This window comes from Lepus europaeus, chromosome 1 (assembly GCF_033115175.1).
Source record: "Lepus europaeus isolate LE1 chromosome 1, mLepTim1.pri, whole genome shotgun sequence".
Taxonomy (NCBI): domain Eukaryota; kingdom Metazoa; phylum Chordata; class Mammalia; order Lagomorpha; family Leporidae; genus Lepus; species Lepus europaeus.
In genome coordinates, this window is record NC_084827.1 from 181,001,746 (window position 1) to 181,014,993 (window position 13,248).

Here is a 13,248-nt window from a genome sequence, read left to right on the forward strand (position 1 = left end):
TGTGGGAAGGGCACACCCCACCTGCAGGTCCACGGGCCAAACTCACGGCCGCGTCGCCCCCAGGCGCCCTGCCCCCACGCACTTCCCAGAGCTGTCACTTCATCAGCTGACCGGGCCTCTTCCCGCCCCATCAAAGAATCCCAATTCAGGGGCAGAGCGCGTTCACCCCGGTCAGGCAGAGTCACTGAGCCCTCCACCCAGCACCCCCCAAGCCCGGGGGGAAGCCCCTCCAGCTGCCAGCCCCAGAGAGAGGCTGGGCTGGGTGAGGACCAGGAAGCCCCCTGGAGGCCCCTTCCTTTGGCCAAAGGCAACTGGAGGGGGAGGCACTGAAAAGACTCCTCCGGCCAGGCAGGCCTGCTCTTGACCCCGTCCTGCCGGCTCTCGGATCTGTGGCCAGTGCGTTCTGCCTGGGGGCAGGCCATCACCCTGGTTGGCATGTCCTGCCATCTTGCGAATGAAAAATGTTCAATGAGGCTAAAGGACTCATGGTGTCCGCGGGCCTCCACGTGGTTGCCTGTAGCCCGGTGACTGCTGGCCGCCTCTCCCGCCACATGCCAGCTCCGCTTCCAGCATTCACACTTGTGACGGCCACGAGGCAGGTCCCAGGGGAATCAGATGACCTGCGTTACCCCCCCCCCCCCAGACACCCTGCCCATCCCCCAGGCCATAACAGACCCCATTCTCCTGAGACGCCGAGAGTTGTAGAATCTAAACATGGGCCTGTGTGGAAGCCGCGGTGCGCTCACCAGCTGCTCGGCGAGTTCGTAATCCAGGTCGAGCAGGTTAAGCCTCAGGGGCCTGTCATACATGAAGCCACGCCCGAACTCCAGCTGCGTCAGCCGCTCCAGGTTGGCCACGCGTTCCAGGCCCACCAGGATCAGGGCTCGGACACCTGGGGGGAAACACGCATGCTCCGTGAGCGCCCGGCGTTGCACAGCTGTAATGGCGTCTCTCTGCTGTTCTCGCTTTTTGAGAAAATCCCAGCATGAACTCTGACCTTTAACCCGAGCAGCTTTCATCACGCTAACCAGCTGCTCTGAGCAGTCACAACATTGACACTCCGGGTTCCATTGAATGATGGCTCCAGTCCACCACTAACTAAATGTATTACTGGGAGTATGAACACAGGAAGTGGCCTGCTGTGGTCATCCACACGTAAGTCCTCGGGCGCTGGCGTGCTGCCCCAGCAGGGTGCAGTGAGGGAAGAGAAACCCTGGCTCCGGCTCAGTCTCTTCTCTGCCGCTGGGAAAGTCGGCCACTAACAGAGCTCTCATCACAAACCATGCTGCTGAAGAGTCCCCTTCGGGGGCCGGCGCTGTGGCATAGCGGGTAAGGCTGCAGCCTGCAGTGCCGGCATCCCATGTGGGCACAGGTTCGAGACCCAGCTGTTCCACTTCCCATCCAGCTCTCTGCTATGGCCTGGGAAAGCAGGAGAAGGTGGCCCAAGTGCTTGGACCCCTGCACCCACGTGGGAGACCTGGAGGAACCTCCTGGCTCCTGGCTTCAGATCGGCACAGCTCTGGCTGTCATGGCCCCTGGGGAGTGAACCAGCGGATAAAAGACCTCTCTCTCTCTCTCTCTCTCTCTCTCTCTCTCTCCCCCTGCCTCTCCTTCTCTCTCTGTGTAACTCTGAATTTCAAATAAATAAAATACATTTTTAAATAAAGAAGTCTCCTTCATGTTGGGGGCTGGCATCCATTTTTGGTTTCCAAACTCCAAAGCAAATGAACATTCACATACTGCATCTGCCGATGGACCTGGTGGCTTACCAGCAAGGAGGCCTACATTATTTACTGTATATTAATTACACAGATCTTTATTTAATTGTTGGAGTGCTTCAGAGCTGTGGTGACTGGAAACCGAAAACATTGCAAAGGTTTTTGCCAGTCAGTCAACACCTGGTTGACATAACGGAGTCACACGATCAGCTCTCCAAGTGGTCCACACACCCTCCCCGCTGGACGGGTCGTGGGGCCAGCAGGGCCGTGCTGGGACTTGGTGAGAAAGCTGCCCACGGAAGGCAATGGCTCCTTGTTGGCCTCCCCCCACCGTGACGCCAACGGGCATGAAAGGGCAGGAGCCCGGGAGAGAGTCCCCTAGCACAGGCCACTCCCTCGGACGACGCCGGCAACACAAAGGTCTGGCCAGCAGAGCAAGGCACCTGCCCCCCCGGGTGTGCTTCCCCGACTCAGGAAGCCCCGGAACCTACCTTGCTGCCGGAGCTCCTCGGAAGCTCTGTGTAAGTCCGCCAGGTCTCCGTCCACCCCGTCAGTGAAGTGAATGACCACCTGCGGACAGAGAAGTCAGACCCCAGCCCGGCCCCAGGGAAACCACAGAGATGGGGGAGGGGACCGAGAGCCTGGCCTGCAGTGCTGACCCAGGGCCGGGGTCACCAAGGGTTACTCTACCTATGCACCTGCCTGTGTCTGTGTGTACATGTGCACCTGCCTGTGTCTATGTGTACATGTGTACCTGCATGTGTGTATGTGTGTGCACCTGTGTGTATGTGTGCACCTGCATGTGTATATGTGTGTGTGTACCTCTGTGTGCACCTGTGTGTATGTGTGCACCTGCATGTGTCTATGTGTACATGTGCACCTGTATGTGTGTGCACCTGGGTGCATGTGTGCCTGTGTGTATGTGTGTGCACCTGTGTATGTACAACTGTGTATGTACACCTGTGTATGTATGTGTATGTGTGCACCTGCATGTGTGTATGTGTGTGCACCTGTGTGTATGTGTGCACCTGCATGTGTGTATGTGTGTGCACCTGTGTGTATGTGCATGTGTGTACGCCTGCATGTGTCCGGGTACGCAATGAGAGCTGTGAGGAGGGAATGCGGCTCATTCACTGGGCAAGTGTGTAATTAAACCTGAATTCAAGCCTAAGTACTGGTTCCAGGATTTTCCTTACAGTGTAAGTAAAATTGGCCCAATGCACGAGATATCACATGGAATTCCAGTCGGTTAACAAGGAGAGGGGGCTGGCTCTGTGGTGTGGTGGCCTAAGCCTCCGCCTGTGGCATTGACATTCCATATGAACTCCAGTTCATGTCCTGGCTGCTCCATTTCTGATCTAGCTTCCTACTGATGGCCTAGGGAAGCAGTAGGAGATGGTCCAAGAACTTGGGCCCCTGCACCTGCATGGGAGACCTGGAAGAAGCTCCTGGCTCCTGGTCTCAGATCAGCCCAGCTCCAGCCATTGCAGCCATTTGGGGAGTGAACCAGTGGATGGAAGACCTCTCTCTCTGTCTCTCCATCTCTGTATCTATAACTCTGCCTCTCAAATAAATAAATAAATCTTTAGAAAAAAACACGGAGAAGATGGACACTCGGCACACACACACAGGGAGTGTTCACACAAGACCCCCTGGGGACGTCCGGCCAGTCCCCGGCTGCGAGTACATGCGCCCAGGGCCGCTCACCTTCACACTGTCGGGCGAGGCCTGCTGGAACTTGTTCTGGTACAGCCGGAGCGTGTCAGCTGTGAGCACATACGGGTGCTGGCTGCGCATCCCGCGGAACTTCTCGAACAGCTCCGGCCGGTACTCGTCAAAGTCGAAGGCCTCCACCGGGCCGGTGGGCGTGTTGGCCACCACGGACACCCGCACGGTGGGCGTCTGGCTGCCGCTACAGCTGATCCTTTGCATCTGGCTGATCCTATTCAAGATGGTGTCCACCTTGGACTCGAGGCCCTTCTGGGCCACAAAGATGTTCTGGTCTCTGGAGCCGTCAAAGCCCAGAATCACCTCCAGGTTGCAGGCTGAAAGGAGAGACACCAGCGATGAGCCGTGGGCCTGTGACAGGTGCCACCGGGATCAGGTGCTGGGACCTCGGCTCCAGGCAAAACACCACCTTGGTCTGAGCCTTGAGGAGTGGCTGCACCTGCCTCTCTCCCAGAGACAAGCTATGAGAATGGTTGCTCTTGAGAATGCAAATTCTCTGATAGCCAGCAGCTGATCTCATAAACCTCTGATCAGGAACAGTGATCAATAAATCTGAGTTATCGGGGGAATTTCAGAGGGGGAGGAAGTAACACTATGGGCAATAAGGATCAGGAAGAACTTTCTGTGGTTGAGGCCAGGTGAGCGCCAGGACCCCCCATGCAAATGTTTGAAGCAGTCGAATGCTCCAGGGATCCATGGACCAGCCCAGGGGCCCCAGAACTGGCCAACAAGGACCACGCAGGACCAACACGTGCACACGGAGGGGCCTACCTCTGGAGATGTCAGACACCCCGGGGCACAGGGTCTCGTGCATGGCGTCGTGCAGAGTTTCCAGCACTTGCTCGCTGAGCTCCGACAGCTCCTGCACGTTGCCCACGCGGAAGGCGGTGGCGCTGTTGGACGCGATCTTCGCCACCTCCTCGGAGTCGATGTTCCTCACGCCCACGGCAAACACTTTGACGCCTTTCTGGGTGAGCGCCAGGCTCACGTCCTGGGCGTCCTCCACCGACTTGCCCCCGGTGATCACAAAGGCGATCTGAGGCACCCTCTGGTCCAGGCGGCTGCCGGCGTCGGGCACGAAGTGGTTCGTCCGCAGGTGCTCGATGCCCACCCTGGTGTTGGCGTGCCTGCCCCCCTTGTAGACCACCTTGTTGATGGCGTCGATGATCTGCCTCTTGGTGGAAAAGTCCTTCAGGAAGAACTCGTCCGTGGGGTCGGAGTTGTACTGCACCAGCCCCACCTGGATGGAGTCGCCCTCTTCGTACACCGTGTCCACGATCTCGGCCACGAACCGGAGCACTTCCTGGAAGCTGTCCCTCCGGAAATTGATGGACCCGTCCAGCAGGAACACGATGTCCGCCTTCTTCTTCTCTGTGGTGGTGGGAGGCAGAGCGAGGGGAGCTTAGGGCTCCGTGCCCAGAACGCAAAGACACGCAATGTAAGCAGAGCTTGAAATGCAGCAGTCTTCACAAGGGATCCACAGGGGAAGCCCTCCCTCACTCCCGGTCCCTGCTTCCTGACCCCGGTCCCCAGGGGCTGTGCGAGCAGCAAGCACGCAGAGGCTGAGCCACCTAGAGAAAGGGGAGCACTTGCAGAGGGCAGCTCCCCCAAGCTCGAGGAACTCAGTTAGGGAGCTGCGGGGGACAGCCTGTGGTCCACTAGAGACATTCTGGGAAAATAAGAGGGGGGAGGGGAGGGAGGAGGGGGAGAGGGACTAGGAGGAGGAGAGAATGGGGGATAAGGGGGGAGGGGGGAGGAGGGAGGGGGAAGAGGAGGGAGAGAAGTAGGGGAAGAGGTGGGGAATAGGGGGAAGAGGAAGAGGGGGAGGGAAAAGGAGAGGGAGGAGTAGGGGAAGAGGAAGGAAGGAGGGGGAGGAGGAAGGGGGGAGAGGAGGATTGGAGGGGAGGGGAGGAGGGGGAGGAGGAAGGGGGAAGAGGAGGGGGGAAGAGGAGGGGGGAGGGGGAGAGCAAAGTGCCTGCCAGGACTGGGGCAGCTCAGGGAGGGCTGAGCATGTAGAGGCGGGACCAGGAAGGGCTGGGAAAACATTGGAAACGCAAAGCCTTCGAAGGATTTTCCGAGAGCTCCTGATTGAAAAGCTGTGCCAAGGGAGGGTAGTTTCCAGATTATAATTAGGCAGTTGAGACCAGCGTGGAGAGCAGGGGAAACCGGAGCCCTGTGGGAGGCGTGGGAGGTGCCACGGCCAGCCCTGGGGCAGCTGTGAGAGGCCGAGAGAGGACTGCAGCTGTCCCTGGAAAGCCAGCCCTGCTCGTCTGCTCTGAGTGTCCGAGTGGCAGTCACCGGGCGGAGGGGCCAGCAAAGGCGGGAGCTGAGGACCAGGAGTTGGGGGATGGGCTGTAGGTGGACAGCCTCTAGTCCCTCCTCCAAAGGCCACAACAGTCCAAGGAAGCAGCTGTGTCTGAACTATGGAGGCCCCTGACCACATCGCCGCAGGACCCGGCTGACTTCAAAGCTGTGGCCAACTGGGCGTGGGCCGAATGACTTCAGAGACCCACTGTGCACCTGCCTGGGGAGTGACAGGAGACCCGTGACCGTGCACCTGCCTAGCCACAGCTCTCCCGGGGAGTGACAGGAGACCCGTGACCTTGTACCTGCCTGGGGAGTGACAGGAGACCCGTGACCGTGCACCTGCCTAGGGGCCGCAGCTCTCCCGGGGAGTGACAGACCCGTGACCGTGCACCTGCCTAGGGGCCACAGCTCTCCCGGGGAGTGACAGGAGACCTGTGACCATGCACCTGTCTTTCTGGGAGACACTTCCCTCTGCAGCTTCAACTGGTACTTTCCCCACCACTCCATTTCTAATCGTCTGCAGGGACAGCCCGGAAAGAAGGAATTATGTCCACGAATGTGAATCACTCCTTTAATTCTATGCAAACCCCAGTGTCCCACTCTGCCGCCACGGTCACACGGCTCGTACCTGGCCGAGAAGGAGGAAGCACATCCACGCCCGGCGGCACAGGGGTGGCCCCGGAGGGCCCGAAGGAGCTCATGACGCTCTCCTCTATGCTGGGGAGGTCGGTGAACTCCCGCACGGTGAACACCAGCCTGGGGTCGTTGGCGATGCTCTGTACCTCCGCCCTGTCGACGTTTCGGTCTCCCACGCCCAAGCTCACGATCCCGGAGGAACGCAGCACCTGCGCAAACCTCGAGACGTCATCCTGGGACCTTCCCCCGAGGAACAGGACCAGGTGCTGGGGCACCCCGTCCTCGATCCGGCTCCCAGCTGACTTCACAAAGAGATTTCTCGCCACAAACTCCAGGGCTTTGCCGGTGTTCAGTGGAGACCCCCCCTTGAACCTCAGGCGCCGGATGGCTTCGAGCACGGGGCCCTGAGACTTGTAAGTCTTCAGGTAGAACTCTGGGAAGACCTCGTTGCTGAACTGCACGACCCCGATCCTCACTTTACTGGGACCAATGTGGAGTCTACGCACGATCCTGCCGACAAAGTCTCGAATGTGTGCGAGGCCGTCGGGTCTGACACTGTCAGAGCTGTCGATGAGAAACACGATGTCGGCCGCGTCGCTCTCAACAGCTTCGGATAAAAGAGACAAGAGGAGACAGGTTCAGTACGGCGCCGGCCTCGTCCGCTGTTGTCCCTGAACTGTGCCCTGTGCTGTAGGGTCATATCCTTGATCGTATCAAATTATATCCTGATAAGCATGTGTGGTTTGTCTAGTTGTGGGGACCGGCGCTGTGGCGCAGCAGGTTAAAGCCACTGCCTGCAGCACCAGCATCCCATATTGGCGCCGGTTCGAGTCCCGGCTGCCCCACTTCCGATCCAGCTCTCTGCTATGGCCTGGGAAAGCAGTGGAAGATGGCTCAAGCCCTTGGGCCCCTGCACCCACGTGGGAGACCCGGAGGAAGCTCCTGGCTCCTGGCTTTGGATCGGCTCAGCTCCAGGTGTTGCGACCAATTGGGGAATGAACCAGCGGATGGAAGACCTCTCTCTCTCTCTCTCTGACTCTACCTCTCTCTGTAACTCTGTCTTTCAAATAAAAAAAAATTCTTTAAAAAGAAAGAAAGAAATTAGTTGTGAAAAATTCAGCCATTCTTATCACGGACACGTTTTCTGGCTCCTTGGAACGTGTTCAGCGCGCCCAAACTTTGCCTTTCCAGCTGACGCCGTTTTTGTTTTGGCTTTGCTGTCCAGTTACCACCAACTTAAAGAATGGGAGCACCCTGAGCTCTCAGGTTGGATTCTACCATAATCCAGAAGAGAGGGCGATCAGCGGGGACGTCTTTGTTGGACAAGAAGAGAGACAGCGGAGGCCAGAGATCCTCACCCAGTGAGGCCCCGACATTCCCGATTCTACTGCAACAGAGTGGCAGTGGCGCCCAGCCTGCAGGGCTGCCCCTCCCAGCGCAGCGGGCACGCAGCACACACGGTACAACGCTGTGCGGAGACACACACCCACTCCCCGGGCCTCCCCCTTGCTTCTTCCTGCTCCCGCATCCCTAGCTCGTACACAGCAGGTGCATTTTATTTTGACAACATCCCTACCCTGACGATCTGAAACCCAAAATGCTCCAACATCTGAAGCTTTGTGGGTGCTCATTTGGTGGCACATTGGGAACATTCCACTACATAGAACTCTGTTTCTTGGCCAGCGCCACGGCTCACTTGGCTGATCCTCCACCTGCGGCGCCGGCACATCAGGTTCTAGTCCTGGTTGGGGTGCCGGATTCTGTCCCGGTTGCCCCTCTTCCAGTCCAGTTCTCTGCTATGGCCCAGGAAGGCAGTGGAGGATGGCCCAAGTGCTTGGGCCCTGCACCTGCATGGGAGACCAGGAGAAGAACCTGGCTCCTGGCTTCGGATAGACCCAGCACGCTGGGTAGCGGCCATTTTGGGGGGTGAACCAATGGAAGGAAGACCTTTCTCTCTGTCTCTCTCTCTCACTGTCTAACTCTGCCTGTCAAAGAAAAAAAAAACACCTCTGTTTCCTGCACAAATATAAGATGATCTTCTGTAGATGAGGAATGAAACACGAATGAACCTCACATTTAAATTCAGTCCCCTCCCCAAGATCTCTCATTATATTTGTGAAAATATTACAACATCAAAAGTCTGCGACCCTCTCCAGTCTTTGCCAAGGCCTTTCTCCTTGTAGGTAAACGTTACAAGGGGCCAGTTCCAGGGGCTGGTGCTGTGGCATTGCGAGGTAAGCCACTTGTGACACCAGAGAGCGAGAGTACATCCCAACCGCTCCACTTCCACTGCAGCTCCCTGCTAATGCAGACTGGGAGGCAGTGGAAGGTGGCCCGAGGGCTTGGACCACTGCCTCCCACATGGGAGACTCCGCAGAGCTCCTGGCTCCTGGCCTCAGCCTGGCCCAGACCATTTGTGGAGTGAACCAGCGGATGGAAGATCGCCCCCTCCCTATCTCTCTGTCTCCTCCCAGAACTACTTCTACTTGACAGCGTGCACACCTCCCCAAATTCCTCTGCCACAGCTCAAACCCTAGCAGACTCCACCAACACGCCTTGGGCACTTCCAAGAGCCATAGACCCAACTCAGGGGTCTCAGTGGACCACCTGGGGGGATGGGCAATGGCCAAGGGGCACTGCCTTCATTCTCATTTAGCTTATGAATAGCATGGCCGCAGAGAGCCCCATTTTTATATCAAAAATCGCCGGGGAAAGCAAGCCCCAGGCTGGCAGTCGTACCTGGGGGCGGGTAGCTGGTGGCGGACAGAATCCGCTGGATCTGCTCGGCGGTCAGGGTCGTGATGGGCGTCAGCAGCTTCTGCTCCAGGCTGGGCAGCTCCCGGAAGGTGCTCACGGAGAACACGTACTCGGGGCTCAGTGAGATCTTGAGCAGCTCCTCGCGGTCGGGGCTCCTGGCCACGACGAACGGGGCCACGCCAAACTGCTTGAGCTCGGCCGCGGAGTCGTCCACCTCATCGTCCGACTTCCCCGAGGAGACCAGCACCAGGAACTGCGGCACGCCCTCCTCGATCCGGCTGCCCAGCGGCCTCTTGAAGATGTTCCTGGACACGTACTCCAGGGCGCTGCCGACATTGAGCTGCCGCCCGCCCTTGGGCCGCAGCCGCCGCACGGCGCTCTGCACCTCGTCCTTGCTGGAGTGGGCGTTCAGCAGGAACTCCACCTTGGGGTCCTCGCTGAACTGGATGACGGCCACGCGGGTGGTGTCGAAGCCCACGTCCAGGTACTCGACCAGCCTCTCGATGAGGGTGCGGATGTACTGAAACTCAGGGCCGGCGTTCTGCGACCCGTCGATGAGAAAGACCACGTCCCTCTTGCTGCCCGCACCTGTGAACCACACAGGACCACGGGCTGCACCCACGTTGCCGTGAGCCACGCCCTCACCGCCCCCAGCAAGGGAGTCTAACGCCAACCACCAGAGACAGAGCACAGGCCAAGGACTGAGCCACGAATGGTGAGAGGGAGGAGGAAACCCAGCCAAGGGTGAGGACAGCGGACCATGTCTCAGGACGACGGCGGGAACCCCGCCCAGGCAGATGCCAAGATGGCGCCTGAGACGGGTCCCTGGGCTTGGCCTCACGGTGGGAGCTGGACTAGAGCACTCTGCGGAGCAGCAAGAAGGAAAGACAAATCGGGGTGACTCAGAGAGCAGAGGAGTCTGGGTAAGACTTTAAAGAGGACCTGGGTACCCGTGGAGGGGAGGTGGGCGCCCACAGAGAAACCCAGGCATTGCCATGGTGAACGGGATCCTCTGGAGAGTGGACAGTAGAGGATGCCACCGGGAGAGAGCTGCAGAGGGCACCACTGAGCAGGTGAGAGGGACTAACAGGATGCCATGGGGCGGCGGGGAGGGGACAGAGGATGCCGCTGAGTGGGGCGTAGGGGTGGGGGGACCTGGGAGGCAGAGACAGGCTCCCCAGCATCAGGGAGACTGAGACAGGACCCCCTTGCTGCAGAGGGAGCAGAGCGTCTCTTCCAGTGGAATGCAGCTCGGCGGAGGGAGGGGCAGCGTAGGTGGAAAGCAGGAGAGGCCAAGGGCAGAAGGTCAGGCCTCTGCGGTGCGGGAGGGGGGCACCGGGAGCCACGCTGCTGTGTGCGGAGCCGCACACCTCCCTGACGGCCCCGCCTGCCACCCTGCTGGAGGGAGCTGAGCTGAAGACCACAGGGCATTCTTGTCATGGAGGAAGCAAATCCTCTCTCATCCTGCCTGACCCACTGATTCCCAAATTCATCCGATCGTGAGCCCTCTAGAACGTTCTATGGAAGCCACATTGGGTGTGCTGCTCTGTCCTGGGCACCAGCGAGGAGAAACTGACCCTTCTCTATTGCACCCAGTGAGCCAGCCCCTCCCATCACTACCTAGAGGACACTGCCCCCGTACCCAATTTTTTTTTCACCTTCACCCCCTCGTCCCTCATCCCCTCCTCCTTCAAGCCACTAAAGAGAAAGGACATAAAGGACATGGACCTCCCCAGCACTGACCGCCCCTTCCCCCACCGAGGGCGCTCAGCGCAATGGCAGCCACATTGCCTCCTTCCCTCTCAGAAGCAGGGGTCCCCACACTTCCTGGCTGATTATAGGAGCCACAGTGGGGCAGGGGAGGAAGAAGCTACAGCCTGAGACCCGGGGGCTCCCTGGCCGGGAGACCCTGCTGAGCACCGGGAACGTCGGAACGTGACCACGCCAGGCCGGCCCTGGGGACTCCAGTATTTCAGAGGCTGCCTCTGCCGGCCACGTGCCTGCAGTCAGCTCCCTTCTGACCAGGCCTGGCTGCTGGCTTACCCCACGGGGGCTGCTCAGACTGGCGTGGAGTGGGTGTGAACCCAAGGGACCGGACCCTCCCTTCGGATGTCCACACAGAAGCCGCTGTGCGGAGTCAGGGGACTGGACCCCAAGCTAAGCATCCGACCCTCTTAGAGACTTCAATGTGGCCACTCTTTGCTCAAACCAGGCCATTTCTGGCCACCAAGGCCTCAAGGCACGTGGCTCCTCATCTCTCACGTAACTCCATTTTTCCCTCTCCACAGCAGAGGAAGAGAGCCTGAAAACTCGGGGTAGCCCACAGCCCGCACGAGGACCCTCCCACAAAGCCCCTCCTTACCTGGGCTCGGGGGAGGCAGGAAGATCGGCTGCAGCCTGCTGAGCTCCTCCCGATTGAGCTGGGTCACCCGCTCCGAGATGACCTGCTGCACCGTCCCCAGCTCCCGGAAGGTGGGGATGGCCACGGCGAAGTCGGGGATGAAAGAGATGGTCTGCATCTCCGAGATGTCGGCGTTGCCAATGCCGATGCCGATGGGCACGGCCCCGCCCCTCTTCAGCACCACCGAGGGGCCCCGCACGTCGTCCCCAGACCTGTCGGCCGTCAGCACGATGAGCAGCTGCGGGATGCCCTCTGCCATCCTGCTGCCCGCCGAGCCGACCAGGATGTTCCTCAGGACAAAGTCCAGGGCGGCCCCCGTGTTGGGGGTCGGCCCGCCCAGCGGGGCCAGTCTGCCGATGGCGCCGAGGACGCCCTGCCGGTCCATGTAGGAGTTGAGGTAGAACTCAGGCCTGGTGCGGTCGCTGTACTGCACCAGGGCCACGCGGACGCGGTCCGGGCCCACGTCCAGGCCCTCCACCACTCTCTGCACAAACTCCTTCAGCAGAGGGAAGCCGCTGCGGACGCCCTCGGAGCCGTCGATCAGGAACACCACGTCCTTCTCACCTGAGACTGGGAGGAGACAGCCTGGTGAGCCCTCGGCACGCAGGGGGCGACTTCCCACCCATGTTGGGGGCTCCCCCAGGAAGTCCAAGGCCAAGTCCCGGAACCCGTGCACGGGGCTCTCAGGTGTGGTTAGGTAAAGGACTCAGGGAATGGGGAGATCATCCTGGATTGCCCAATGTCCCCAAGTGTCCGAGACAGAGAGAGAGAGAGAGAGAGAGAGAGAGAGAGAGAGACAGGGAGAGGGAGAGGGAGAGGGAGAGGGAGAGGGAGACTCGGCTCTGAGGATGCAGGAATGGGCCAGGAGCCCAGTGATGGGCACTTCCGTGAGCTGGAAACGCACACAGCAGTAACTTTCCCGTGTGCGCAGGAGGCAGTGTTGTGGGACATTCAGCTGAGCCACCAGCTGGGACCCCACACCCCATTTCAGAGCGCCTGAGTTCAAGCCCCACCTCCACTCCGGACTCCAGCTCCCTGCTAATGCCCCTGGGAGGTGCTGCCCGGTGCTCCCTGCACCCATGAGGGAGGCCCAGATGGAGCTCCTGGCTCCTGGCTTCCGCCTGACCCAACCTTGGTTACTGTGCTCATTAGGAGAACAAACCAGCAAATGGAACATCTCTCCCCACCCAACCCCCCACCTCTCTCTCTCTCCTCTCTGCTTTCTCTTTCACTCTGCCTTTCAAGTAAGTAAAAATAAATAAACTTTAAGAAGCAATATACTAAAGAAAACTCGGATGTCGGGGAGAGCTCTGGGTCGGCGGGGCTGGCGTCAGAGACGGGAGGTTTCCAGTGCTCTGCTCCAGCCTCAAGTGGACCAATGGGGAAACAGACACACAGCCCAGATGCCAGAGCTCTGCCCAAGGCCCACAGTGACCGGGCTGACGGCCAGTGCGGAGGCCCCGGAGGCCCCGCCGGGGAAGTGAAATTACTCTTCCCGCTGCATTTTGTCACCAAGTGCCCAGTGGAGAAGCAGATTAGCAGCTGGGAGTTTCGGCGGTGTGTGGGACGGGAGTTTGTCCACCTCCCCTAGTGCCTGTGATTTCTGATGGGCCCAGGGAAGGGATGATGGGACAGCGGCACCCACCTCAGAGAAGGGCACCAAAGGAAGGGGCAGTGGGGACTCTCAGCTCTGCTGGGACC

General features: G+C 59.5%; 1 protein-coding gene across 1 annotated transcript in view; it reads right to left on the reverse strand.

Moving 5' to 3' along the window:
- COL6A3 (collagen type VI alpha 3 chain) overlaps nt 1-13,248 on the reverse strand; it is an 83,195-nt gene that overhangs the window by 35,401 nt on the left and 34,546 nt on the right. Inside the window, exons 8-14 of the mRNA XM_062193863.1 lie at nt 11,509-12,117; nt 9,129-9,734; nt 6,382-6,996; nt 4,218-4,817; nt 3,426-3,763; nt 2,210-2,288; nt 747-892 (exon numbers count right to left, since the gene is read on the reverse strand). Of these exons, the coding sequence (XP_062049847.1) occupies nt 747-892; nt 2,210-2,288; nt 3,426-3,763; nt 4,218-4,817; nt 6,382-6,996; nt 9,129-9,734; nt 11,509-12,117 (2,993 nt within the window). The remainder of the gene's footprint in view (nt 1-746; nt 893-2,209; nt 2,289-3,425; nt 3,764-4,217; nt 4,818-6,381; nt 6,997-9,128; nt 9,735-11,508; nt 12,118-13,248) is intronic.